Here is a 27,644-nt window from a genome sequence, read left to right as displayed (position 1 = left end):
CTTCGGGTTATGCAGCTTATGTGGGGAGAGAAACAGAAGTTAATGTTTCAAGTTCATAATCTTTCATTCGAAGTCTGATGGAGATCATCAGCCTAGAACGATAACTGTCCCTCCACATTGCTGCCTGATGTATTGAGTATTTCCAGCATTCTGTTTTTACTGCTACCTCTAAAACATACCCATTGAATAGCGTGGGTCTCTTTAGCAGTAGATGCCAACCTTTAATATGGTTTTAGATCATTCTGTTACATCAAACATCATGCAATAAACCATACTGTAATAAATATACTAATAGAATGGTTACACAGCAGAGGTCATTCAGCATATGCTCTCAAACAGCAAATCAGCCATTCCCACGCCACTGCCCTTTCCTCACAGCTATACAAACCATCTCCCATCAGGTTCATAGCACGTGCTTTAAGGGGGAGCAGCGGATAAAGAGATTAAAGTCACACTGTTTAAAACCATATAAAAGCAAGCATTATATGTTAGGTTAGGTAGATTGGCTATGCTAAATTGCCCTTAGGGTCAGGGGTCTAGCTAGGGTAAACGGGGTTGTGGGGATAGGCCCTGGGTAGAATTGTGGTCAGCGCAGACTTGATGGGCCAAATGGCCTCCTTCTGCAGTGTAGGGATTCTATGATATTTGTTTGAATTTTTATGAATGATCATCAACAAACAAGTTTATGGTGGAAAAAATGGACTTCACAAATATCAAGTTAGTATTCCAGGGCCAGAGAAGGTTTTTTTTAACTTTTTCTAAGAAAGTGGGTGGTGCTGGGCCAGACCAGCATCTTTTCTTCATAACCAACTGACCTCGAGAAGATGGTGGGGAGCTGTCATCTTGAACCACTGCAGTGTATGTGGTATACGTAGTGCTGTTAGGAAGGAAGGTTCAAGATTTTGACCCAATGACAGCGAAGGAACAGCAATATATTTCCAAGTCATTTGGAGGGAAATTTGCAGTGGGGGTGTTCCCATGTATCTGTGCGGCCCTTGTCCTTCTAGATTCTAGCATTCATGGGTTTCGAAGGTGCTATCAAAGGAGGCTTGAAGAAGTCCTGCAGTGCACCTTGTAGATGATGCATATTGCTGCCACTGTGCTTCAGTGGTGAAGAGAATGATGTTGGGGGTGGTGGAGAGATGCCAACCAAGCAGGCTATTTTGTCCTGGATGGTATTGAGTTTTATCATTGTTGTTGGAGCTACACTCACCCCAGCAAGTGGAGATTATTCCATCTCACTCCTGACTTGTGCCTTGTAGATGTCTATCCAAGAGGGGAGTTATTCGCCACAGAATTCCCAGCCTCTGCCCTGCTCTTGTAGCCACAGTATTTATATGGTTAATCCAGTTTAATTTCTGGTCAATAGTAACCCCCAGGATGTTGATTACAGGGGATTCAGAAATGGTAATGTCATTGAATACAAAAGGAAGATGGTCATTGCCTGACACTTGTGTGACACAAATGTTACTTGCCACTTGTCAGTCCACGCCTTGCTGCATTTGCACGTGGACCATTTCACTATGAGTTGTCGCGAATGCTGCTGAACATTGTGCAATCATCAGTGAACATCCACACTTCTGATCTTATGATAGAGGGACGGTCATTGATGAAGCAGCTGAAGATGATTGGCCTTAACTCACTAACCCGAGGAACTCCTGCAGCAATGTCCTGGGATTGACCTTGAACAACCACAATCTTCCTTTGTGCTAGCTATAACTCAAGCCAGTGAAGAGTGCACCAACTTCCCCTCCCCCAACCCCCCCAACTCCCATTGACTCCAGTTCAAGATGACTAGTTTGATGCCAAAATATTGAATGTATTCAAGAGGCGGCTAGATATAGCACTTGGGGCGAAGGTGATCAAAAGGGAGAAAGCAGGATTAGGTTATTGAGTTGGACAATCAGCAATGATCGTGATGAATGGCGGAGCAGGCTCGAAGGTCCAAATGGCCTCCTCCTGCTCCTATCTTCTATATTTCTGCCAGGGTTCCTTGATGCCATACTCCATCAAATGTTGCCTCAATGTCAGGGACAGTCACTCTCACCTCACGTTCAGCTCTTTTGTTCATGTTTGGACAAAGGCTGTAAATGAGGTCAGTAGTGAAGTGGCCCTGGCAGAATCTAAACTGAGTGTCCACGAGCAGTTATTGCTCAATAAGTGCCACTTAATAGCATGGCTGATGACCATTTCCAGCACTCTGCTGATGATGCAGAACACTGATGAGACAGTAATTAGCTGGGTTGAATTTGTCCAGCTTTCTGTGGAGATGACACACGAGCAGTTTTCCACATAGCCACATTGGCTAAGGATGCAGCTAGTTCTGGAGCACAAGTCTTTAGTACTATAGCAGCAATATTTTCAGGGCCCATCGCCTTTGCAGTATCAATGTCTTCAGCCATTTTGTCATATTGTGTGTGTGGAATAAATAGAACTGGTTGAAAACTGGCAGCTCTGCTCCAGAGGACCTTTGGAGGAGGCTGAGATGGATCCTCGAATCAGCAGGTCTGGCTGAAGATCGTTGCTAATGCCTCAGCCATGTCCTTCAAACTGATGTGCTGGCTCCCACCTCATTGAGTATGGGGATATTTGTGGAGCCTCCTCCTCCGTCAGTTAGTTATTTAACTCACCATCACCATTCATGGCTGCATGTGGCAGGACTGTAGAACTTAGATCTGATCCGTTGGTTGCTGGAATCACTTGGCTCACATGCTGGCTTCTGCTGTTCGGCATGCAGGTAATCCTGTGTTAATAAGAATATAAGAACTAGGAGCAGGAGTAGGCCATCTAGCCCCTCGAGCCCACCCCGCCATTCAATAAGATCATGGCTGATCTGAAGTGGATCAGTTCCACTTACCCGCCTGATCCCTATAACCCCTAATTCCCTTACCGATCAGGAATCCATCTATCCATGATTTAAACATATTCAACGAGGTAGCCTCCACCACTTCAGTGGGCAGAGAATTCCAGAGATTCACCACTCTCTGAGAGAAGAAGTTCCTCCTCAACTCTGTCCTAAACTGACCCCCCTTTATTTTGAGGCTGTGCCCTCTAGTTCTAGTTTCCTTTCTAAGTGGAAAGAATCTCTCCATCTCTACCCTATCCAGCCCCTTCATTATCTTATAGGTCTCTATAAGATCCCCCCTCAGCCTTATAAATTCCAACGAATACAAACCTAATCTGCTCAGTCTCTCCTCATAATCAACACCCCTCATCTCTGGTATCAACCTGGTGAACCTTCTCTGCACTCCCTCCAAGGCCAATATATCCTTCCGCAAATAAGGGGACCAATACTGCACACAGTATCCCAGCTGCGGCCTCACCAATGCCCTGTACAGATGCAGCAAGACATCTCTGCTTTTATATTCTATCCCCCTTGCAATATAGGCCAACATCCCATTTGCCTTCTTGATCACCTGTTGCACCTGCAGACCGGGGTTTTGCGTCTCATGCACAAGGACACCCAGGTCCCTCTGCACAGCAGCATGTTGTAATTTCTTTCCATTTACATAATAATCCAATTTACTATTATTTCTTCCAAAGTGAATAACCTCGCATTTGTTAACGTTATACTCCATCTGCCAGATCCTCGCCCACTCACTCAGCCTGTCCAAATCTCTCTGCAGACCTTCTACGTCCTCCACACGATTCACTTTTCCAGTTATCTTTGTGTCGTCTGCAAACTTTGTTACCCTACACTCAGTCCCCTCCTCCAGATCGTCTATATAAATGGTAAATAGTTGAGGCCCCAGTACCGATCCCTGCGGCACGCCACTAGTTACCATCTGCCAACCAGAAAAGCACCCATTTATTCCAACTCTCTGCTTCCTGTCGGATAGCCAATTCCCAATCCACGCTAACACCCTACCCCCAACTCCGTGTGAGCCAATCTTCTGCAGCAATCTTTTGAGAGGCACCTTATTAAACGCCTTTTGGAAATCCAAAAACACCGCATCCACCGGTTCCCCTCTGTCAACCACACTAGTCACATCTTCATAAAAATCCAAGTTCGTCAAGCACGACTTTCCCCTCATGAATCCATGCTGCGTTTGCTTAATCGAACCATTCTTATCCAGATGGCCTGCTATTTCTTCTTTAATGATGGATTCCAGCATTTTCCCAACTACAGACGTTAAGCTAACCGGCCTGTAGTTACCCGCCTTTTGTCTATTTCCTTTTTTAACAGTGGTGTAACATTAGCCATTTTCCAATCCGCCGGCACTACCCCAGAATCCAACGAATTTTGATAAATAATCACTAACGCATCCGCTATTACCTCTGACATTTCTTTCAGTACCCTGGGATGCATTCCATCCGGGCCCGGGGGCTTGTCCACCTTCAGTCCCGTTAGTCTACCAAGCACTGCCTCCCTGGTAACATTAATTGTATTGAGTACCTCTCCTCCTACCAACTCTCTATCGTTAATATTCGGTAAACTATTTGTGTCTTCCACCGTGAAGACCGACACAAATAAACTTATTTAAAGTTTCAGCCATTTACTCATTTCCCACTATTAAATCCCCCCTCTCGTCCTCCAAGGGTCCAACATTCACTCTTGCCACTCTATTCCTTTTTATATATTTGTAAAAGCTTTTACTATCATTTTTTATATTTAGAGCTAGTCTAGCTTCATAACCTATCTTTCCTTTCTTTATCGCTTTCTTAGTCGTTCTTTGTTGTCTCTTAAAGTTTTCCCAATCTTCCGATTCTCCACTATTTTTGGCCACTCTGTACGCATCAGTCTTTAATTTAATACTCTCCTTAATTTCCTTTGTTATCCACGGCTGGTTATCCCTTTTCTTACAGCCCTTCTTTATCACCGGAATATATTGTTGTGGTTCACCAGGTTGACACATTTTTAGGTATGCCTGGTGCTGTTTCTGGCATGCCCTCCTGCATTCTTCGATGAATCAACGTTGATCGTCTGGTTTCATAGTAATGGTAGAGTGGTGGATTTGCCAAGGCTATGAAGTTACAGATTGCGATCAAGTACAATTCTGTTTCTACTGAAGGCCCAAAGCATCTAACGGATACCCAGTCCTGAGTTGCTAGATCTGTTTGAAATCTATTCCATTATCATGTTGTTAGCGTCACACAAGCTGTTGGCGAGTATCCTCAATGTAAAGATAGGACTTTGTCTCCACAAGGACTGTGGTGGTGGTCACTGCTACCAATACTTTAATGGACAGATGCGTCTGCAACAGGCATCTCCACATCACAGGTATTTTGGGCAGGGGTTTTAAATGGCATAAAAAGGGAAGTTGTTGTCACTTAGTGATTTCCAAAGATTGCCATCAGTGGCCACCTCCACTGCACACCTTGTAGATCAGCAGGGAATCACTAACAGCATTTTGAGGATTTTTACATTTTATTGCACATGTGCAGATGCCAGAGGTTGCAGTCAGTTTCACAGGACAATGACAAAGAATATTGACAGCTTTTCCACCATTACAGCCATAAAATCTGGATCAATAATTTTACAGACAATGAGACAGAGGCTGGTACATACATGAGAAATTAAGGTAAAAACAAATTTCGAACAAACTTTGAAAATGTGTTAAAATACGTACAATTTAGCAGAATGTAAATATTTGACAAGCCACAAATACAACATTTGCTTTTCCAGGCTAGAAAGGTTATAGAGTCATAGAGGTTCACAGCATGGAAACAGGCCCTTTGGCCCAACTTCCATGCTGCCCAGTTGTTCAGAACTAGGGATCACAGTTTGAGGATAAGGAGTAAACCTTTTAGGACTGAGGGGAGGAGAAATTTCTTCACTCAGAGGGCAGTGAATGTGTGCAATTCACTACCACAGAAAGTAGCTGAGGCTAAAATGTGTGATTTCAAAAGAAATTAGATATAGCTCTTGGGGCTAAAGGGATCAAGGGATATGGGGGGTTGGTGGGGGGGGGGGAGAGGGGGATTCAGGATATTGAATATCAGCCATGATTAAAGTGAATGGTGGAGCAGGCTCGAAGGGCCGAATGGCCTACTCCTGCTTCTAGTTTCTACGTTTCTATGAATTTAGTGCACCATAAAAAAACCTTGTAAAGCTCAAGCAACTGGGCATAACTTAAAAGGTTTTGTTTTTACAACAGTTGAGACCATTGGTGCAAAAGTGAAAGTTCACCTCATGCAAGCTACCCATGTATAGTTCCAATGTTGGAATCCAATGTTATTCTTAACTGTAATCCATTTCCTTACAGTTTCACCAGGCAGCGAATGGCACATCTTACAATGATGACATTTTGGTTGATGTAATTAGTGTGGCCGAAATTTGAAGCCAGATAAATAAAATGTAATTTTGAGCTAGCTATTTTCAGTTCCAATAGCTGCGACATTTACGCCAGGAATCATCAGTGCTTTCATTTAGCTGCTTCTTTTAAAGGAAGAATGGCTAAAGTCAGCAAGTGGAACAATAAAGGGGAAACGAGAGCAAACTGAAGTTTGGCATCAGTTATTTGCCTGCATCAAATGCAAACGCATGAGCCCCTCTTACAAAATAGTAGTGGTGAAAATAATTTGAATCATTGCTTTAATAATTCAGACATAAGGGATATCAGCACTTACTGAAATTGTCCTATCATTATTTAGAAATCGTAACGACTATTTTTTATGCTGTCTTGTCTTGAATTAGTAATTGAAACATTCATTCCTGACAAAAAATAATTGGGGGATTTAACAAGTATGGAAGCAAACCAAGATACTTTAAAAAGCATTTGATGACAATCATTTAAAACTAAACGATAGCAGATGTTAAGATTTACAAATGAGATATACAAATATACAAAAATATTTACACAACAGTTGAATCAATTAGACAAAGGAACTCTGAGTTAAAGCAAAATAGTGGCCCAGACAAAAGTAAACTTCAGTTTCCAACGTTCCTGAATAGTCTCTGATGTAGCACTTTTTCTCCATCTTAACTTATTACGCTGCTCGTGCCAATCTCACACACGGAAAGCAACTTTGTTTGAAACCACATCTGAAAGTTTTTACTGATTGACAATCGAGTTCAAAAATGGTGCAGTGGAAACATTGTTAGAGGAGAGCCAACACTGCTGGGACTCCGCGTATGGGACTCGAGAGAGTCCGGTGTCGTCCCCACTGTCTCATTTTGCAGCGACTCGCCTTTTAAGAAGTCATCCTCTTCATCTTCATCTGTATCCTAAAAATTGATGGTAAAGGAATATCATTAAGCATTTTGAAGCCAAACCAATACGATCCACTTTGACAGTCACAGTAGTAGCTCACCAACCAACACACCTCAGTTCTGGTCAAATGTTTCTTTCGCTTTGATCTACCCTGTCATGATAGTCAGGAGGTTAATCAGTCATCAGGTGGAGAGTGTTTTGGAATACTAAAGCTTCACCTCAAAAGCAAACCTGTTCTTTCGTCAGGATCTCACAGTCGCTGTCAAAAAGTTGCCCTTCTCATTCGAGACGGCTCTACTTGCAATTGGAAGGTGCCCTTCACGGTGCCAATATTTTCTTCATAAAGTGTTAACCACTTCGGCGTTTGAGATTTAAACATTGAGTTTTCCGCAAGGTTAAACAATGGTGACATAATTATTTTAAAAATTATAGTTCATCAACAATGATTATTGTAGAAATTTAAGCTGAAGGGTCTTCATCAATACACTGACACAGGCATTTCCATTCAACAGCAATGCATCTTAGACCCCCCATGGTGGGGTGGGGGCTGCAGTGGCTGGGTTTGATAGTGCTTGTTTTTTTGACAGAGTGCTGAAAGGGATCCAAAATGGTATCTGCGTCACAAACATACTTCTGACGCAAAGCATCTTAGTTAAGACATTAGCACACACACAGTGAATGTCAAAAATATGTACAGCAGGCAGGTCATGACATCAATCAACTGCAAAGCTGATTTGACGCCAACACACCAGCCACCAAACTCTCAATTTCACTCAGCTGAGCATGTGTTAAGTAGCAGGAAGGACCTTCCTACAGCACGACTTAAAGGGATCATCACCTACTTACAGGCGAGTAGCTGGTTGGTTTCTTCAGGGTGCTGCTACAATTCTGCAAGTTTCAATAGTCTACAGAGAGCGCTGTGACAGATGTAGAAGTGCTTTTGTTGGCTTCAAGGCTTCTGCAGAAATCAGCTGCCCTCAGCGAGGCCTTCCCCTTGGAACATATATGCTGGACAATGAGTCTGGACCATGCAGTACAGGGCAAGCTGTTAGCAGTGGGGTGGGATGGGGTTGGGACAGAGATCACAGGAGGAGGATGCCATGACTGCCGTGGGTATTCTGGGAGTAATTCTCCTACCTGAACAGTGTATGTGACCTCTGCACTTCCCGGAGGACATCTTTACTGAAATCTACCGCCTGCTGCAGCCACAACTGCAACCTCAGAGCAGGGCAAGGACACTGCGAATGGCAGTGAAGCTGGTGAACTATGTCTGGCACCTTCCAAGCTGGAGATACTAGCAACATTATGCAATTTGCTATCCACTGTCACACCGAGATACTCTATTCAAAAGTGCTCATGTCATTTATTTTTCTCATGTGAAAAATAAGCAGGCAGGAGTTTTGATAGTGTTTTCGCAGAGTGCAGGGTACCCCGACAACACACAGTATCTTGCGGACAATTCTGCCATGTGCTGTCACTGATAGGGAGTCCACTCCTTCAACATCTTGCTGATGTGTGACTATAGGCAGCACATCATGCACGCACACACATGTGCACACACACACATGCATGCATACAATGAGAGGCATGCTACCCCACAAAACATGACAGAGCAAACCATTGGAATGCTGAAGCAACGATTCCACTGCCTGGAACATTGCAGGCCTGAATGTGTGGGAGTGAAAAGACACTGTCCCAAGACCCCCCTCCCCAGCTTACTCCTGGCAAATGTCCAATCTCTGGAAAACAAGCTGGATGAACTTAAAGCCAGACTCACTTTTCTAAGAGGACTGAGAGGCTGCTGTGTACTCTGTTTCACAGAGATGTGGCTCACTCCTGCTTCACCAGACATTGCCCTACAACCTCAATCCATCAAATGGACCATACAGCAGCCTCAGGCAAGGCTAGGGGAGGTGGGGTCTGCTTCCTAATCAACACCTCACGGTGCCTAGACGTAGCAACACTGGCGAGTTTCTGCTCCCCGGACCTAGAATACCTGACGCTACAATGCCGCCCCTACTACCTTCCGCGGGAGTTCACCTCCGTTATCATGGCGGTAGTTTACATACCACCCCACTCAGACATGAAGATAGCGCTGGATGAAATATTCACCACTATGAATAGCCTTGAGACGAAACATCCGAGGCTTTGTTCATCATGGCCGGGGTCTTCAATCAGGCCAAGCTCAAGAGCGCACTACCAAGTTACCACCAACATGTCGCCTGCTCCCCCAGAGGCCCAAATATCCTAGACCAGTGCGACACAAATATCAAACATGCCAACCGCTCTAACGCCCGCCCACACTTTGGCAAATCAGACCACAAGGCTGTGCTCCTGCTCCCGGCTTACAAGCAAAAACTGAAGCGAGAGAATCCGTCAAAGAAAGTCGTGCAATGTTGGTGAGGAATCGGATGATCTCCTGCGGGACTGCTTAGAGTCAGTGGACTGGTCAGTATTTAAAAACTCTGCGACCAGCCTGAATAAGTACACCACGACAGTAACTGACTTCATTAGTAAGCATGTAGAAGACTGTTATCAAAGAAGCAAATCCTATAAGAATCCACAAGAAACTATAAAGGGTCATGAATAAATCCAGTCCATCACACAAACCAGCCTCCCATCCAGTGACTCTGTCTACACTTCCTGCTGCCTCGGAAAAGCAGCCAGCATAATTAAGGACCCCACGCATCCCGGACAAACTTTCCCACCTTCTTCTGTCGGGAAAAAGATACAAAAGTCTGAGGTCACATACCAACCGACTTGAGAACAGCTTCTTCCCTGCTGCTGTCAGACTTTTGAATGGACCTATCTCTATACCATAGCTATGACTGTAACATTACATCCTGCACTCTTTCCTTTCCTTCTCTATGAACGGTATGCTTTGTCTGTATGGTGTGCAAGAAACAATACTTTTCACTGTATACTAATACATGTGACAATAATAAATCAAATCAAACATTCTGGAAGTGCCCTGCAATTCTCAATTGGAAACAGTCTCAAGTTTTATGCTGTTGACTGCATAACCTTCCCTATAATGATGGAGCAGCGCTCCGAAAGCTCATGATTCCAAATAAACCTGTTGGACTTTAACCTGGTGTTGTGAGACTTCATAATGGGGGAGGCAGCCTTTGGAACCCGCTATTTGACGAGATAGTGAGAAGGAAGAGGTTGGGAGCAACAACCTAGACAGCTCCTTTCTGCTTGTGTTGTATATGAAGGACTCATTTACGTGTGACACCAGTAACCGCAAACCAAATTCCTCATTCACCAAATCTCCTCACCTTCCTCTCTGCTAACTGAGGATCGCACCACTCTCTTGGCCACAATACAAAAATTGAAACCACCAGAAAAAACACATTCTAAATCAAATTTATAAATGAAATGTCATATGGCATACAAATATAAAACTACACACCCTCCAGCATCCCCTTAGCCCTGTCTTCCACTTGCCTTTGCCCATCCTAGGGCTCCTGCAATGTTACCCCAGTGGCTGAAACATGGCTGGTGATAGACTGCTGACTTCAGTCTCCCATGTTGTGCCATTCGTCTGCCTTTCCCAGGTCAGATCCCAAAGAACTCCCAGCACCAGTTCCAACCATAATACACCTCCCCTTTAAGAAATGTCAGCTAGCTTTTAAGTAGTGGGTGGCGCAGTGGTTAGCACTGCTGCCTCACAGCACCAGGGACCCGGGTTCGAGTCCGGCTCGGGACACTATCCATGTGGAGTTTGCACATTCTCCCCGTGTCTGCGTGGGTTTCCTCCGGGTGCTCCAGTTTCCTCCCACAGTCCAAAGATTTGTGGGTTAGGATTGTCCATGCTAAATTGACCATTAGTGTCAGGGGCATTAGCGGGGTAAATGCGTGGGGTTATGGGCTTAGGGCCTGGGTGGGATTGTTGTCTGTGCAGACTCGATAGGTCAAATGGCCTCCTTCTGCACTGTAGGGATTCTATGAGATGGACTCACCAAGTTCTCACCAGACATCACTAGATTGATCAGTGAGGCTGTTTTCATAGTCAGTAGTGAGTACCTTTGGGATGGCACAGTGGCAAGCACTGCTGCCTCACAGTGTCACGGACCCGCGTTCAATTCTGGCCTTGGGTAACTGTGTGGGTTTCCTCAGGGTGCTTTAGTTTCCTCCCGTGGTCCAAAGATGTGCAGGTTAGGTTGATGGGCCATGCTAAATAGTCAGGGGCATTAGCAGAATAAATACATGGGGTTAAGGGGATAGAGACTGGGTGGGATTTTTGTCGATGCAGATTCGACGGGCCGACTGGCCTCCTTCTGCACCGTAGAGATTCTATGGCTTTCTAGTGCTAACAAGTACTGATTGTTGGTTCACTGCTGAAGTGTACAAGCCAACCAACAGCACATTCGACACTGACTGCACATAGAAGTCATGTAAATGAGGAAGCAGCACAAAGATGGCATTGTGCCTTCATTACATCCGATGGGCACGAGTTAATCACACATCCGCGTTTCAGAGTTCAGGGTGGGGGGGGGGGGGGTAGCAATCCAATTTAGCTGCCAAGGAAATTAGCTTCAAAGGAACCCATAAATGGAGAAAATGGTGAGTATGTGGGTATGGAAAGCTCTTCATCTGGTTTGGCGCTCCTGTTAGCCCTGATTTACTCTTTCTATAGTTCTGTTCAGTCATTGAAGCATGTTCATGGAATGTGTTATTGGTGAAAACTTCATTATCTTGTATTGTTTCAAGTTTAAACAGGTTAATAAATGTGTATGGACTGAGTGGATCATAGAAATCATAGAAACCCTACAGTGCAGAAGGAGGCCATTCGGCCCATCAAGTCTGCACCGACCACAATCCCACCCAGGCCCTACCCCCACATATTTTACCCACTAATCCCTCTAACCTACACATCCCAGGACTCTAAGGGGCAATTTTTTTTTTTAACCTGGCCAATCAACCTAACCCGCACATCTTTGGACATCATGTGCAGGAAATATGTTTGCATCATTCATTCAATACAAACCTGCCATGACAAAGATGTCATCAATTAGAATGTTACTGTAATAATTTATCCAGTTCTTCCAATATTTAATACTGGAAGTCTGAAGGATTTTTTTAAAATTCTGATGTCTTACTCTTTGCTTGTATTTTCTAATGCGACAGTTTGCAATTACATCGAGGAAAAGAGTTTGAGCTGCAAGTTTCGACTGCTAACCTGCTTCATAAGCATTGCAAACTGGTTATACGAATCAGTATTCCTCTGCCCTCATGAACAAATCTGTCATTTGTGAATATTCCCATACAAAAATATTAACAGCTGACCTCTATTTACAGAAAAGGGGCATAAAAACCAACAAAAACAGTTCAGTTACCTCTGCTAAATGAAAATCTCAAAAAGCCCTTCATTTACCACTGTGATTTTTTTTAAAGATCCCGTTAGAATATCATGCAGTACCTTACCAGTTTCATGGCTTTCTGTGGAACCTGAAAGTCTTGAAGGCTCACATCCTCCCAAACTTGATATATGCCATCAAATACTTTCTTAGATCTGTTGGAAAAATAAATGATCTGTGCTCAAATACTATCAAGAAAACCAGTTTCCATAACCAGCTGTACACACGTATAACTCAAAAGGGTAACTGTGTATCAATTTCTGGTGTCCATATTAGGGTTGCCCTCCCTCCTAGAACAGCTGGGGGTCTGGCAGATTCACCATCAATCTCCCGCAGCTACTAAAAGTAATCCAGGAGATTTTAAAATGCTAATTCTGTGATTTCATTCTGTGATGTGTAGCGCCCAGCCACAGTTCATTCATGAATCGTGATGATTGTGTTCACAGCAGATACAGGGAGATGAGATAGTAGCAACTAACGTGACCGCAACACGTACTTTTACGCACAAATGTTGCTGCTGAAGTTTCTCTTCATCTGAGCCTCGAATCAACCTCAAGAGAGGCTGAGAGAACCAAGAAGGAGCCAGGACGTAAAACAGCAAGCAATTAAGCTAAGGAACTTCCAACTGCCCCTGCCCAGAGGGCTGCTGCTGCCTTGCTGCAGGGCTAGAAAAACTGCATCGATTAAAAAGACCCAAAGGATGGCTTGTCTTCAGACAGTCTAATCTGCAAAACTGCTCATTTAGCAACCTTCTGTTTGTGAAGTTGCATTCATCTTGTTGAAAAAAAAAGTTACTTGGTAATTTTTGGGCATTAGGACCACAGTGAAATAGCAGAGATTGAGTGAGAAATGAAGACCAAAGGCTAGTCCCTGCTAGGCTTTCCTGCACCTTCATCTATTGTTAAGATTCAAGCACGTTACTTAACCCTGGAGAGACAGCGAACGAGTGTTAATAATTAACATGTTGATTTTATTTATTTTCTTCTAATCGTTGAACATAACTTGTGTTGGAAGCCAGAATTAAGCATTCAAAAGACCCTGCCCAAGGTGGTTGCTGCAGGGGAGAGAAACTAGAAACGAAAAAGAGAAGTAAATGTCAAAAAACTGAAATTGCAACAGCGGCCAAAGAAAGTGGGTGAGATGGCGGGGTGGATGAGAACTTGGGCTAGTGGAGAAATTCGCCTGCTCACGTCACACTCCTGGCTTTCTGGATTGACTTCACTTCCTAGTGGAATATGTCCTGCCAGAGTTGGTGACCCTACTCCCTATGCTGTCAATATGGTGTTGGTATATTACAAAACAGTGCTGAGAGTAGCTATTTTGTTAATCAGAGTTAAAGGAACTGCAACAGACTCAGTGCTTTCAATGGAAAACACAGAGGAGATGTATTAAAAGTAAAAGCTAATGGGTTATGGATTCAAAAAGAAAATCAACTCAATTGAACAAGCCAGCTGTTTTTTAAAATAACATTTCCAGCACAGAATCAGACCATAGACCGGGACTTTAATCATTGGGAATTCAGGAGAATGAGGGGAGATCTTATAGAAACATAAGATTATGAAGGGAATAGATAAGATAGAAGCAGGGAGGTTGTTTCCACTGTCAGGTGAAACTAGAACTAGGGGGCATGGCCTCAAAATAAGGGGGAGCTGATTTAGGGCTGAGTTGAGGAGGAACTTCTTCATCCAAAGGGTTGTGAATCTGTGGACTTCCCTGTCCAGTGAAGCAGTTGAAGTTACCTCACTGAATATTTTTATAGAACATAGAACAGTACAGCACAGAACAGGCCCTTCGGCCCACGATGTTGTGCCGAGCTTTATCTGAAACCAAGATCAAGCTATCCCACTCCCTATCATCCTGGTGTGCTCCATGTGCCTATCCAATAACCGCTTAAATGTTTCTAAAGTGTCTGACTCCACTATCACTGCAGGCAGTCCATTCCACACCCCAACCACTCTCTGCGTAAAGAACCTACCTCTGATATCCGTCCTGTATCTCCCACCACGAACCCTATAGTTATGCCCCCTTGTAATAGCTCCATCCACCCGAGGAAATAGTCTTTGAACGTTCACTCTATCTATCCCCTTCATCATTTTATACACAAGGATAGATAAATTTTTGAACAGTAAAGGAATTAAGGGTTATGGTGAGCGGGCGGGTAAGTGGAGCTGAGTCCACAAGAAGATCAGCCATGATCTTATTGAATGGTAGAGCAGGCTCGCGGGGCCAGATGGCCTATTCCTGCTCCTAGTTCCTATGTTCATTTGGCTTAACTAGCCTGTGCTGGTGCTTATATTCCATACAGGTCTCCCTCCATTTCATCTACCTTATTTTAGCCTCTTAGCATTTGTTTTTATTCCCTTTTCTTTCGGTACCTGTCATGTTGAAGGTATCAAAGATATTTGTCTGTAGTAGTACATTCCACATTCTAATTACTTTGAGTAAAGAGATGGCTCCTTATTTCCCTATTGGATTAAATGTCAAATACTGGCACACACAAACCTTTTTAGAACATAAGGATCAAAGGGGAAGAAGCAATCAAGCGGATTGGTGCAAATCTGGACCAAGTCACCTCCAGTGCTGCTCCTAACAACTGGTATAAGTTGTCGACTGTTTCGTTCAATAATTGTGTAGCAGAAAACTAATTGATATTTCCTGCAAACAGAAAAAGAATTTCAAATAAATTATCGTTAGATCATGACCATCTGTCTGCCTTTGTGGTTGGTTAGGGTTTGCTGGATAAAAGTCAAACTGCTGCCTTGAGATATTTAGTTACGAAAACATTTATTTCGCAATCATTAAGTTCCTCAAATGTTCTTTATCAGATAGTAAAGCTCTACATTTTACAACAATCAAAACACATTTTTTAACAGTACATTAAGAATTACTAGTTTATAACAAAGGGAAGACACACAGAGAAATTCATGGTTTTATCAAATGCCATCTCTGGTTTAAATTATAAATAGTAAAATCCACATTAAAATTAAATCTTGCACATCATTTTTTAAAAGTATAGTTCAAAGATGTGGACAGTATTTGCTGTTCATTTCTAATTGTTCTCGAGAAGGGGGAGGGGGGTGGGGATGCGGCAGAGTTCGTAAACCACCTTCTGGAATACAACAGAATGACTAGCTCTGCTCCATCAGTGGGCAGTTAAGAGCCAACCACATTGCTGTTGATCTGGAGTCACGTACAGACCACACCAGATGGCTTTTTAATGACAATCCGCTGTTTTCCATTACTGGTGCTAGCCCATTATTCCACATTTATTTAATTATTCCAAATGTGTTCAGCTGCCATGGTGGGATTTGAACGCACGTTATATCAATTCAGGCCTCATACTTTACTAGTCCAGTAACATAAACACTGTTACAGTACCATCAATTATAGTTAAATAAAAGCTGGGTAAATTTCTGTAATCTGGTTCCACCTTTTTGAAGTCCTCTGACAGATGTCAATTTTACTGGGTTGGGGGGGGGGGGGGGGGGGGGGGGTGGCTTCCCTTCTCCATAGATGTTCATTCAGCCCCAATCTATTGACACATCTTTTATTTGATGTGCCTCACCTTCCTAGAAAGCCCAAATGCTTTGAAATCCTCACTATTCCATTAAAAACATTTGATCTTTTTCAATTTCATGTGTAATCCTTTGAAATAGGCTTTAATTGACAGCTTAATGATTTTCTACTCAGCCTCCAGTCAGCTGTGTTTATTTACTTCCCTTTCATGCTTGAATGCATCTCAAGTTCCCCCATTTTTCCTACCCACAATGTTTACAAAGATTCTAAGCCTGATTGACAGCTGTGGTTTCTTCAAAAGGGGTTAAGTGGTTTCACTTCCTCTTTTGCAGTTCACTCATTCCACAAAGATTTGCATCCATCAGGTTGATGAATCCCACCTGACTGGCACCCCAGCGACGGTGTAAAACCAGTGGGACAGTGAAAACGGGAGAATTCTGTCCCTTACCTACAAAGAACAAAGAAAATTATAGGACAGGAACAGGCCCTTCGACCCTCTAAGCCTGCACCAACCATGCTGTCCAACTGAACTAAAACTCCCTACCCTTCCGGGGACCATATCCCTCTATTCCCATCCTACTCATGTATTTGTCCAGACGCCCCTTAAAATTCACTATCGTATCTGCTTCCACCGCCTCCCCCGGCAGCGAGTTCCAGGCACCCACCACCCTCTGTGTAAAAAACTTGCCTCGTACATCTCCTTTAAACCTTGCCCCTCGCACCTTAAACTTATGCCCCCGAGTAATTGACTCTTCCACCCTAGGAAAAAGCTTCTGACTATCCACTCTGTCCATGCCCCTCATAATCTTGTAGACTTCTATCAGATCGCCCCTCAACCTCCGTCGTTCCACTGAGAACAAACCAAGTTTCTCCAATCTCTCCTCAGAGCTAATGCCCTCCATACCAGTCAACATCCTGGTAAATCTTTTCTGTACCCTCTCCAAAGTCTCCACATCCTTCTGGTAGTGTGGCGACCAGAATTGAACACTATATTCCAAATGCGGCCTAACTAAGGTTCTATAAAGCTGCAACATGAGAAATTGGTTGAGTTTAAAGTGTTGCATAAAAATGTGTTTAAGGCTTTTGACACTATTTTTAGAACGTTGATGGAACATAGCATGAATACTTTAACACATTTCATGATTCAAATCATTTAAACATAAGAATGCAATGTCAGTCTTTGTTCTTATGTCCACAAGTATCTAATATCAAAATCCAAAAATACTCACCTAGTAATCGCTGCAAACAAGTTGACAACAGCGGGTAAACAGACTTTAAGAGGGTTCAGCTGGCACATCACTATACGCTCAAAATTTAGATTTTGTAAGTATGACAAACCTGCACAGAAAAACAAAGGGTAAAACTAATGTTTGAAAACTATTTCAACATTCATTGTACACTGCAAAATAAATTACACCAACTTTAATAACCTTCAACTGGGAGAGTAAAAGAAAATTCCTAAATATCATACTTCTTAAATTCAAAGTTTTATTATTAGTATTATTGGGCTTCTACCAATGTCACGGCTGTCCACTGACAGGTATGCAAAAAAATATCTGTTTAGACTAACTGTTTGATTTCCCTGTCCTGATTCTGCTGTATTAATTTGGTATGCTGCTTGTCCAGAAGCATAGCATCGGTCCAGCTGGTTAGCTTTTGATGTATTTTATATTTTAATTTTTATTCCTCAATGTCTAGGAGGGACAATGGACTGCAGATACGTCATGATGTGGAGATGCCGGCGTTGGACTGGGGTAAACACAATAAGAAGTTTAACAACACCAGGTTAAAGTCCCCACTCACCTGAAGGGGCTTGGAGCTCTGAAAGCTTGTGTGGCTTTTGCTACCAAATAAACCTGTTAAGACTTTAACCTGGTGTTGTTAAACTTCTTACTGCAGATACGTGCCAGGTCTCGCCAGGAATTCAGAAGAATGAGGGGAGATCTTATAGAAACGTGTAAGATTATGACGGGAATAGATAAGATAGAAGCAGGGAGGTTGTTTCCACTGGCAGGTGAAACTAGAACTAGGGGGCATGGCCTCAAAATAAGGGGGAGCTGATTTAGGACTGAGTTGAGGAGGAACTTCTTCACCCAAAGGGTTGTGAATCTGTGGAATTCCCTGCCCAGTGAAGCAGTTGAGGCTACCTCATTGAATGTTTTTAAGGGAGGGATAGATACATTTTTGAACAGTAAAGGAATTAAGGGTTATGGTGAACGGGCGGGTAAGTGGAGTTGAGTCCACAAAAAGATCAGCCATGATCTTATTGAATGGCGGAGCAGGCTTGAGGGCCAGATGGCCTAATCCTGCTCCTAGTTCTTATGTTCTTATCCAGTTCTATTCTTATAATGAGCTGGTAAAAGGGCTACACATATTCTGACTGTCCTCCCCCCCCCCCCCTTACAATGTGTGTTGCGGTGTGGGCCGGAGGAGAGGAAATCGTCACAAAGTTACGTTATGCACACAGCAACATGAATGAGATTAACTAATCAACCAAGAAGCTGCAAGTACAAATCTGCAAAATGCTATGGTGATGTGCAGTGCTTGGCTATGCTGCACCTTCCTGCCAATTCATTAGGCTATACATCAATGTACTAGTATTAATACAAAAGTTAATCAATCACCTTTCCTCAGATTTCCACTCAGTAGTTGTTTGTGACGGAATATGAAGATGTAAAATACAGCCTGGCAAGCAGAGTAGAAGGATCCATGAAGAGCCACGTCACAGTAAGATTTTGTTCCAGCATCCTGGCTGTCAATGTAGTGGTGTATCCAGGGGACCAGCAGATCCAAGCAAGCCTTCACAGTGCTAGTCAAGGGAATGAAATCTTACTCAGTGAATTAGAATATTATTGTACATAACAGATTTTAATAAATCAATTCTTGAGCATTTACCCCATTTAATTCAACTGTTCAATAATTCAGCACTTTTTAACTTGGATCTTAATCTTCTTATTCTGATTGTCTGTCCTCTGCACTTATTCCAAGACATTCACATGATTGGGCACGCCTTTTCTTCCTACTCTGTGCTTCTGGTTAGCTAACCAATTCTTCATCTATGCTAATATGTAAATCCTCTGAACCACGAGTTATCATTTTGTGCTGTAACCTTTGATGTGCCACCCAGTCATATGCCTTTTAGAAATCCAATATTTGGGAGTAGGTTGTCTCAGTTGGCTGGACGGCTGGTTTGAGATGTAGAACTGCACTGGGGTTAGCATGTGATAGAATCGCTACACATCGCAGGAGGCATTTGAGGAAAGATGCACAATATATGGAATGGAAACTACACATCTTTAAAGCAATAAGCCATCCAGCAATATATTTTATATGGATGTGGGGCGGCACGGTGGCACAGCGGTTGGCACTGCTGTCTCACAGCACCAGGGACCCAGGTTCAATTCCGGCCTTGGGTGACTGTGTGGAGTTTGCACGTTCTCCATGGGTTTCCTCCCACAGTCCAAAGATGTGCAGGTTAGGTGGATTGACCCCTTAGTGTCAGCAGGATTAGCGGGGCAAATATGTGGGGTTATGAGGATTTGGCCTGGGTGGGATTGTGGTCGGTGCAGGCTCGATGGGCTGATTGGCCTCCTTCTGCACTGTAGGAATTCTATAATTCACAACCCTTATAAACCAATAATACATTGGATCACATGCAATAATTTGGCTCCTGTGTATAAAAGGATTCCTATCTAAGTGACTTAGACCATAAGACATAGGAGCAGAATTAGGCCACTCAGCCCATCGAGTCTGCTCTGCCATTCAATCATGGCTAATATTTTTCTCATCCCCATTCTCCTGCCTTTTCCCCATAACCCCATATCCCCTTATTAATCAAGAACCTATCTTTTGGGCAGGCATAAATGTGACTTAAAATCTCTGCAGTCACCCACCAATAGTGCTGATCATTTAAAAGCCAGAAATTATATGCATCACACCATTAAAATATAATATGAAGCTATGAGACCTGTTGTTACTTACACCACAGGGATATATACTGCTCTGGCCAGAAAACTTCCAATGTAGCCTGCAGCTGCTTGTCTTATTACTGCAGGATTATTTGGATTCTGCATCATCTTCCAAAGGTGTTCCAGGAAAGCTTCTGCCAGTCCCTGAAAAATTGCAGTCAGAAAACTAAGCATTTCATTCCCCAGAGCAATATTCTGCCTTAATTCATTCCACATCTGCCACATTTTGAAAACTGGTATTTGTAGACCAACTGCAATAAACTATATTCATCTGTGGAATGCATATGAGAGTTGATGAATTGAGATTCCAAAGGTAGATTGATATCCTGAACTTTTATAAGACCATTTGAGAGACATTTATGCTTGGCAGCTTTGCCGATAGGGATTCATTTTCCTCTGGAGATGAAACATGATGAGCAGGACTAACAGTACAAATTGTACATGCTCCCTTTTAAATACTAAGTTGAATGGGTCAAAATGCCAAAGATGATTCCTGATCTGTGACAAAAACAAGCATTTTTTGATCATTTTGAATTCTGTATTGTGGGCAGAATTTACACAAAATGTTCAAACGAATTATCGCTAGATGCTTATTGTTAGGTTGGAAGGAATTTAGATTAGACGACCTAATCTGCACACCACAGGGCAGAGGACATTTGTAGTTCAGGAAGTTTTTGGTACGCAGATACAATGGCTACATTTGTACTTGGATGAGGGCTTACCTAGCAAGGCATTTAAAGCACTTAGCAAAGATGAATGAAGATAATTGATGCAATTCAAGATTTGATATGACAGAATTCCTGGTACAGTGACTTGGCACGATGAGTGTGTCCTGGGATAAATTTTGAGAGTGGGCAAATTATTCTTTGTAGATCTCTTTGAGCAGCTTCCAAGTGAAGCTTTAAAATAGGTGGCATGATATCAGCTTACCAATCGTGGACAAACTAAGATAACGCAGCTCTATGATAACACTTCACTTCAAAACTCGATTCCAAAAGATATTGCTGATTGGTAAAGATCATGACTCCTCCAAGAGTGGAATAAATATGTTATTTGTACTCAAATCATTATTTACCTATTCAATTATTAAAGTAAGCTTTTGGGTTCACGACAGGAGCCTCAGTCTGTTGTGATATATTCACCTGTCCTTGCAAAATCTGCACCATCCCTTAAATAACCCACCGGCAATAACTTGTTTTGTGTTATTTTTGTTACAAAAATATAAATTTAAAAGATAATCTGGCACTCACCAACTTGAAACTGCAAATATAAAACATGAAGTACTGGACATGACAAGAAGCATGAGTGCGTAGGACCAGTTTATCAAACACTACTATCAAGTCTCGGTACAAGTCTTTTGTCCTGGTCAACACAAACTCTCCTATATAAAGAGAAAGAAAAATACACATTCAAGTAAACCAATTATTTATTGCAGAAGTATTTCTCAACACGGACATTTAACGGCCATTTTTAACAACTCTGAATCCGGTGCATTATTGTAATACAAGCCACCCTGCACAAAATAGATGAAGCAAAGAGGAAAATGTAACATTATCAACCTTTGAAATGATCCTCCTCATTCTTAAAGCACAATCAGGTATAAGCTTCCTCCCTCCTTTCCCTACTGTTCTCTCACCTGTGAGCTTGAACTTTTCTTTACATACATATCTCTTTGCTCCTCCGACTTGTGTTTCTACAACAAAGCTTTGCCAGCCGCAGCGAAGGACTTGGAATGAGCGCTGAAGGATTTGGTTTTAAAATTTGCAGAGGTATTGTGCTAAAGTACATTAAATGTGTGGGGCCTTTGAGATATCTTGAAAAAATATTAATACAACTCTTTTGCTCCAAGTCTGCTCTTTCACTTTGGAAATTATTTTAGGTGCCAGATAGATAGGGTGAACATGGAAAGGATGTTTCCACTAGTGGGAGGGACTAGAACTGAAGGGCACAGCCTCAGAGTGAAGGAACGCTTTTTAAAAACTGAGATGAGGAGGAATTTCTTTAGCCAGAGGGTGGTGAATCTGTGGAAATCATTGCCAGAGGTCATTGAGTGTCTTTAAGACAGAGTTGGATAGGTTCTTGATCAATAAGGGGATCAAGGATTACGGAAAAGGCAGGAGAATGGCGATGAAAATCATATCAGCCATGAATGAATGGCAGGGCAGACCCGATGGGCTGAATGGTCTAATTCTGCCCCTTTACTGCACTGAGTGCTGCCAGGCTGTAAGGAGTGCTTTTGGAGTTGGGTGAAAAGAGAGAGTTAGGTGAAACAGGCAGCAGGGGCCACAAGGGAGAGTGCTGATTGGTCAGTAAGGGAGAGTGCTGATTGGTGAGTAAGGGAGAGTGCTGATCGGTCAGTAAGGGAGAGTGCTGATTGGTCAGTGAGGGAGAGTGCTGATTGGTCAGTAAGGGAGAGTGCTGATTGGTCAGTAAGGGAGAGTGCTGATCGGTCAGTAAGGGAGAGTGCTGATTGGTCAGTAAGGGAGAGTGCTGATCGGTCAGGAAGGGGGAGTGCTGATCGGTCAGTAAGGGAGAGTGCTGATTGGTCAGTAAGGGAGAGTGCTGATCGGTCAGTAAGGGAGAGTGCTGATCGGTCAGTAAGGGAGAGTGCTGATCGGTCAGTAAGGGAGAGTGCTGATCGGTCAGTAAGGGAGAGTGCTGATCGGTCAGTAAGGGAGAGTGCTGATCGGTCAGTAAGGGAGAGTGCTGATCGGTCAGTAAGGGAGAGTGCTGATCGGTCAGTAAGGGAGAGTGCTGATTGGTCAGTAAGGGAGAGTGCTGATCGGTCAGTAAGGGAGAGTGCTGATCGGTCAGTAAGGGAGAGTGCTGATCGGTCAGTAAGGGAGAGTGCTGATTGGTCAGTAAGGGAGAGTGCTGATCGGTCAGTAAGGGAGAGTGCTGATTGGTCAGTAAGGGAGAGTGCTGATCGGTCAGTAAGGGAGAGTGCTGATTGGTCAGTAAGGGAGAGTGCTGATCGGTCAGGAAGGGGGAGTGCTGATCGGTCAGTAAGGGAGAGTGCTGATTGGTCAGTAAGGGAGAGTGCTGATCGGTCAGTAAGGGAGAGTGCTGATCGGTCAGTAAGGGAGAGTGCTGATCGGTCAGTAAGGGAGAGTGCTGATCGGTCAGTAAGGGAGAGTGCTGATCGGTCAGTAAGGGAGAGTGCTGATCGGTCAGTAAGGGAGAGTGCTGATCGGTCAGTAAGGGAGAGTGCTGATCGGTCAGTAAGGGAGAGTGCTGATTGGTCAGTAAGGGAGAGTGCTGATCGGTCAGTAAGGGAGAGTGCTGATCGGTCAGTAAGGGAGAGTGCTGATCGGTCAGTAAGGGAGAGTGCTGATCGGTCAGTAAGGGAGAGTGCTGATTGGTCAGTAAGGGAGAGTGCTGATCGGTCAGTAAGGGAGAGTGCTGATTGGTCAGTAAGGGAGAGTGCTGATCGGTCAGTAAGGGAGAGTGCTGATTGGTCAGTAAGGGAGAGTGCTGATCGGTCAGTAAGCGCTACTCTTGATTCTCTGAAACTGACAGAGTTCGGAATAAAAAAACTTTAAAGTGACGTCACAGGAGGGCTGTGATTTGATTGACTAATAGGGAGCTGTGCTAAATTTGAAAATCCATTTAAATTACTGTTAGACATTGTATTGAGACTGATATAATAAAAACGTTTTTAAAAAAATTAAAAACCAAATTAAAAACTAATTAAATAAAATGGAGATGGAGGGTCAGGTGATGTGTTGTTCATGCGTGATGTGGGAGCTGGTGGATCCCATTGTGATTCCCAGTGAGCACGTCTGTAGTAAGCATTGATTGCTTGAGGAACTCCAGTTCAGAGTGGATGAGCTGGATTCTATGCTTTCAATCCCTTGCTTATCAAGAATCTATCGACCACAGCCTTAAAAATATTCAACCTTTTGAGGAAGACTTTCAAAGACTCTGAACTCGAAGGAAACGTTTCTCATCTCTGCCTTAAATCATAGAATCATTCAATAAAGAACAGACCCTTTGATCCTTCAAGTCTGCATCGACACACAAGAAACACCTGACCTCCCACCTAATCCCATTTACCAGCACTTGGACCATAGCCCTGATGGTTATGATGTGCTAAGTGCTCATCCAGATGCTTTTTAAAGGATGTGAGGTAACCCGCCTCTACCACCCTCCCAGGCAACGCATTCCAGACCATCACCACCCTCTGGGTAAAAAAGATCCCCTCCCCCCAGAAACCTCCTGTCCCTCACCTTGAACCCATGTCCCCTCGTGACTGACCCTTCAACTAAGGGGAACAGCTGCTCCTTATCCACTCTGTATATGTCCCTCATTGTCTTGTACACCTTGATCAGGTCGCCTCAGTCTTCTCTGCTTCAACAAAAACAACCCAAGTCTATCCAACCTCTCTTCATAACTTAAATGTTCCATCCCAGGCAGCATCCTGGTGAATCTTCTCTGCACTCTCTCCAGTGCGTTCACGTCCTTCCTATAACGTGGCGACCAGAACTGCACACAGTACTCCAGCTGTGACCTCACCAAAGTTCTATACAACTCCAACATGACTTCCCTGCTTTTGTAATCTATGATGAGGAGATGCCGGCGCTGGACTGGGGTAAACACAGTAAGAGTTTTAACAACATATCCACTCCATCTGACGAAGGAGCAGGACTCCGAAGGCTAATAGCATTTGCTACCAAATAAACCTGTTGGACTTTAACCTGGTGTTGTTAAAACTCTTACTTTGTAATCTATGCCTCGATTGGTAAAGGCACCTTTAGGCCCTTTTCACCACCCGACTAACATGCCCTTTTATCTTTAGAGATCTGTGGACAAACACGCCAAATGTCCCTTTGTTCCACAGGTCTTCCTAGAGTCCTACCATTCATTGAATACGTCCTTGTCAAATTACTCCTTCTAAAGTGTATCACCACACACTTTTCAGGGTTAAATTCCATCTGCCATTTTGACCATTCCGTCTATATCTTCTAGTAGCCCTAGACACTCCGCCTCACTGTTAACCACCCAGCCAATCTTTATGAACAACCCCTAGTTTGAAATTCTCCCACAAGAACAATACCTTTAAATATCTACCCCAGCACCCATAAGTGCATCTCACCGGAGGGCATGATTTTAGTTTTAACTTCTGGAATTCCCTCCATAAATATTGTATTACTTTTTTTCTGACCATTATTTAGTCAATTCTAATTCTTCTACACTAAACATCACATGCTCTTCCTTGTGAAACACTTGATTACTTAGAAGGAACCATAGAATAGCAAGTCATTGTTATTAGTACCATTGACATAACAAATGTCCTTTATGTAAGACAGCAAAACAGACATCAGAATATCCAAGCGTTCAGCCACTGGGTGAGCCATCACATCATTTGGCAGTGCCAATTGGACTTTCTGCTTGTCTTCATCTTCATCCTATACAGAGAGAAAACACAAAAAAAACAGCAGGCCTTGAAGGAAAAACCACAAATGAAAAGAAAATAATTTTTCACATCTGTACTTTCCCCCACCTCCAACCCAACCCAATATCCAACACCCAAAATGTTACAACTTTTATAGAAACCATTCTCCACACGGGGTCAGGTAATAAGTGGCACGTAAGGAGGGTTTACATCACTTCTTTTGCAACAGGGTCTGCCAATCCAACGGAGTGCAAAGGGAGAGGTTGGGACAGTGCTGGGCCGATAGCAAAGGCAAAATATTTGCCCAGGTCCAGCTCATGTATTATCTGTTCAAATTGGTGCATCTCACATACACCTTCCGAAAACTAGTAAAAAAACAAACTATGCTAGAAGTGATTCAGACCTTAACTATTCTGTAATGGCTATATTTTTCTGGTCACCTTATATTCTTTGAGACACATTTATTGTAAAGTTTCCGGACTACAGGAAAGTTGAAAATTGACCTGTGGGATTGTACAGACCTAATTTTAAAATCCACCATGCTGACTAAATGCAGAAGGATAATCTGCACCATTTTGCTGTTCCTATTCCAAAGGCTTATCAGATGCTAATTTTGCACCATTAACATTTCAAAATTCAGCACTATTATCACAAACAATTTAACAAAGCTTTGGACATCCTCTAGTCAACTTGAAAGATTAGGACCATAGCAATATGAAAGTAGAGAGAGAAACGTACTCCATGTAAGCCAATAAAAATGAGAGAAGGTAGGTTATTTGCAAGGGATGCAACATGCAAGCTATCGGGAGCCTAAGTTATATTTACGTTTGTGGCAGAGATGGGCCACTCACCACATCTTAACTTTCTGCATTCAAATTACACAGAACTTTCAATTGATTCACAAAAATAAATGTTCACAGAAAATGCAGGGTTGAAACAGTTTTCAAAATCTTACCATATCAAACAGGCCTTCCTCTGCACACGTCGACAATCCATTGTTAGTCTCGATAGCTTCTTCAGCATCCTCAATGTCATTACGTGAGGCACTCACCTGGGAACGATGGGACCAATAGCATACATGTATTTAGCATCAAATATTTATTGGATTTTTGTTAAATTAAGTTTTAGGTTGTATTAAGAGGTAATTCAATACATCCTTCAGGATCCCTGTGTAACTATTCAAACAGATAAGAACATATGGTACCCGAGTTAATTTACAAGCAACTAAGTGAATAAAGGAGTAAAATAATATTTGTAGTAGAAGCTTCTCTGGGAGGGGGAATTGTACAGAAAACGCTGGAATTGTACAGAAAACAGAAAGTGCTGGAAAATCTCAGCGGGTCTGACAGCATCTGTGGAGAGAGAATAGAACCAACGTTTCAAGTCTGGATGACCCTTTGTAAGAGAACACAGTCAGGGACGAGTAACAGAATGGATTGCTGGTTGGCTTTAAGACAGAAAGCAGAGAGTTGGAGTAAAGGATAGTTTGAATGGCAGGAAATGTGAAATGGTGTTCCGCAAGGGTCAGTGCTGGGACCACTGCTGCTCATGATTTACATGAACAATTTGAAATAAAAATAAAACAGGCCTGAACACATCCCTGCTGATTCTGGCAGCCCCAGTGCTATAGTACGCTCGAACGAGCTTTGATGGGTGTAAGGCAGGACCTCTGGCCCTCACTTGGTCCTGCCTTAGAAAGCCGCTGGCCAATCAGGTTGGCTGGCAGCTCCCTAGTCCCACTAGACACGGCGCCGCAGTGGCGGGAAGCGGCACTCAGGAAGCGGCCTAGCATTAAGTCCCAGAAAACGGAGGCAAAGGTAAGTGGCAGGGATTCCAGGGCAAAGAAGGTAAGGAATGCCTGGGGCTTTTCAAGAGGAGTGATTGGGGTATTGGGGATGGGGGAGGGCAGGGGGAGGTCAGAAGGGAGCTCCAGATGGAGCCACACACTCCACCTACCTGCCTGACATCCAAATATCTTTATTTTCTTGTTTCCCTTCCTGGAGCTATCACCTGCCTGCCAGCCCAGAATTGCCAAATTTGCTGATGACACCCAATTGGGGGACAGCAACAAGTTATAGCAGGACATTAATAAACTTTGATGGATGGGCAAATAATTGGTTAATGAAGTTCAACATAGATAACTGTGATGTAGGAAGAATAAGGAGGTCACATTACTTGAAAGGTGAAAATCTAGGTGGGGGGTGGTGGAGAGGAATATAGAGATCTTGGAGTAAAATACATCAATCAC

General features: G+C 43.2%; 1 protein-coding gene across 3 annotated transcripts in view; it reads right to left on the bottom strand.

The window, feature by feature from the left end:
• Window positions 1-5,353: 5,353 nt before the first annotated feature.
• Window positions 5,354-27,644, bottom strand: part of rrn3 (RRN3 homolog, RNA polymerase I transcription factor) — a 50,773-nt gene continuing 28,482 nt past the window's right edge. For all 3 annotated transcript variants that reach the window (XM_078240881.1, XM_078240882.1, XM_078240883.1), the window contains exons 10-18: window positions 26,352-26,447; window positions 25,277-25,409; window positions 21,252-21,382; window positions 20,015-20,145; window positions 18,658-18,842; window positions 17,263-17,371; window positions 15,020-15,172; window positions 12,585-12,672; window positions 5,354-7,168 (exon numbers count right to left, since the gene is read on the bottom strand). In XM_078240881.1, the coding sequence (XP_078097007.1) occupies window positions 7,016-7,168; window positions 12,585-12,672; window positions 15,020-15,172; window positions 17,263-17,371; window positions 18,658-18,842; window positions 20,015-20,145; window positions 21,252-21,382; window positions 25,277-25,409; window positions 26,352-26,447 (1,179 nt within the window). In that variant the 3' untranslated portion in view covers window positions 5,354-7,015. The remainder of the gene's footprint in view (window positions 7,169-12,584; window positions 12,673-15,019; window positions 15,173-17,262; window positions 17,372-18,657; window positions 18,843-20,014; window positions 20,146-21,251; window positions 21,383-25,276; window positions 25,410-26,351; window positions 26,448-27,644) is intronic.

The sequence above is a fragment of the Mustelus asterias genome, chromosome 23, assembly GCF_964213995.1.
Source record: "Mustelus asterias chromosome 23, sMusAst1.hap1.1, whole genome shotgun sequence".
Classification (NCBI taxonomy): domain Eukaryota; kingdom Metazoa; phylum Chordata; class Chondrichthyes; order Carcharhiniformes; family Triakidae; genus Mustelus; species Mustelus asterias.
This window is presented reverse-complemented; position numbering and strand designations above follow the sequence as displayed.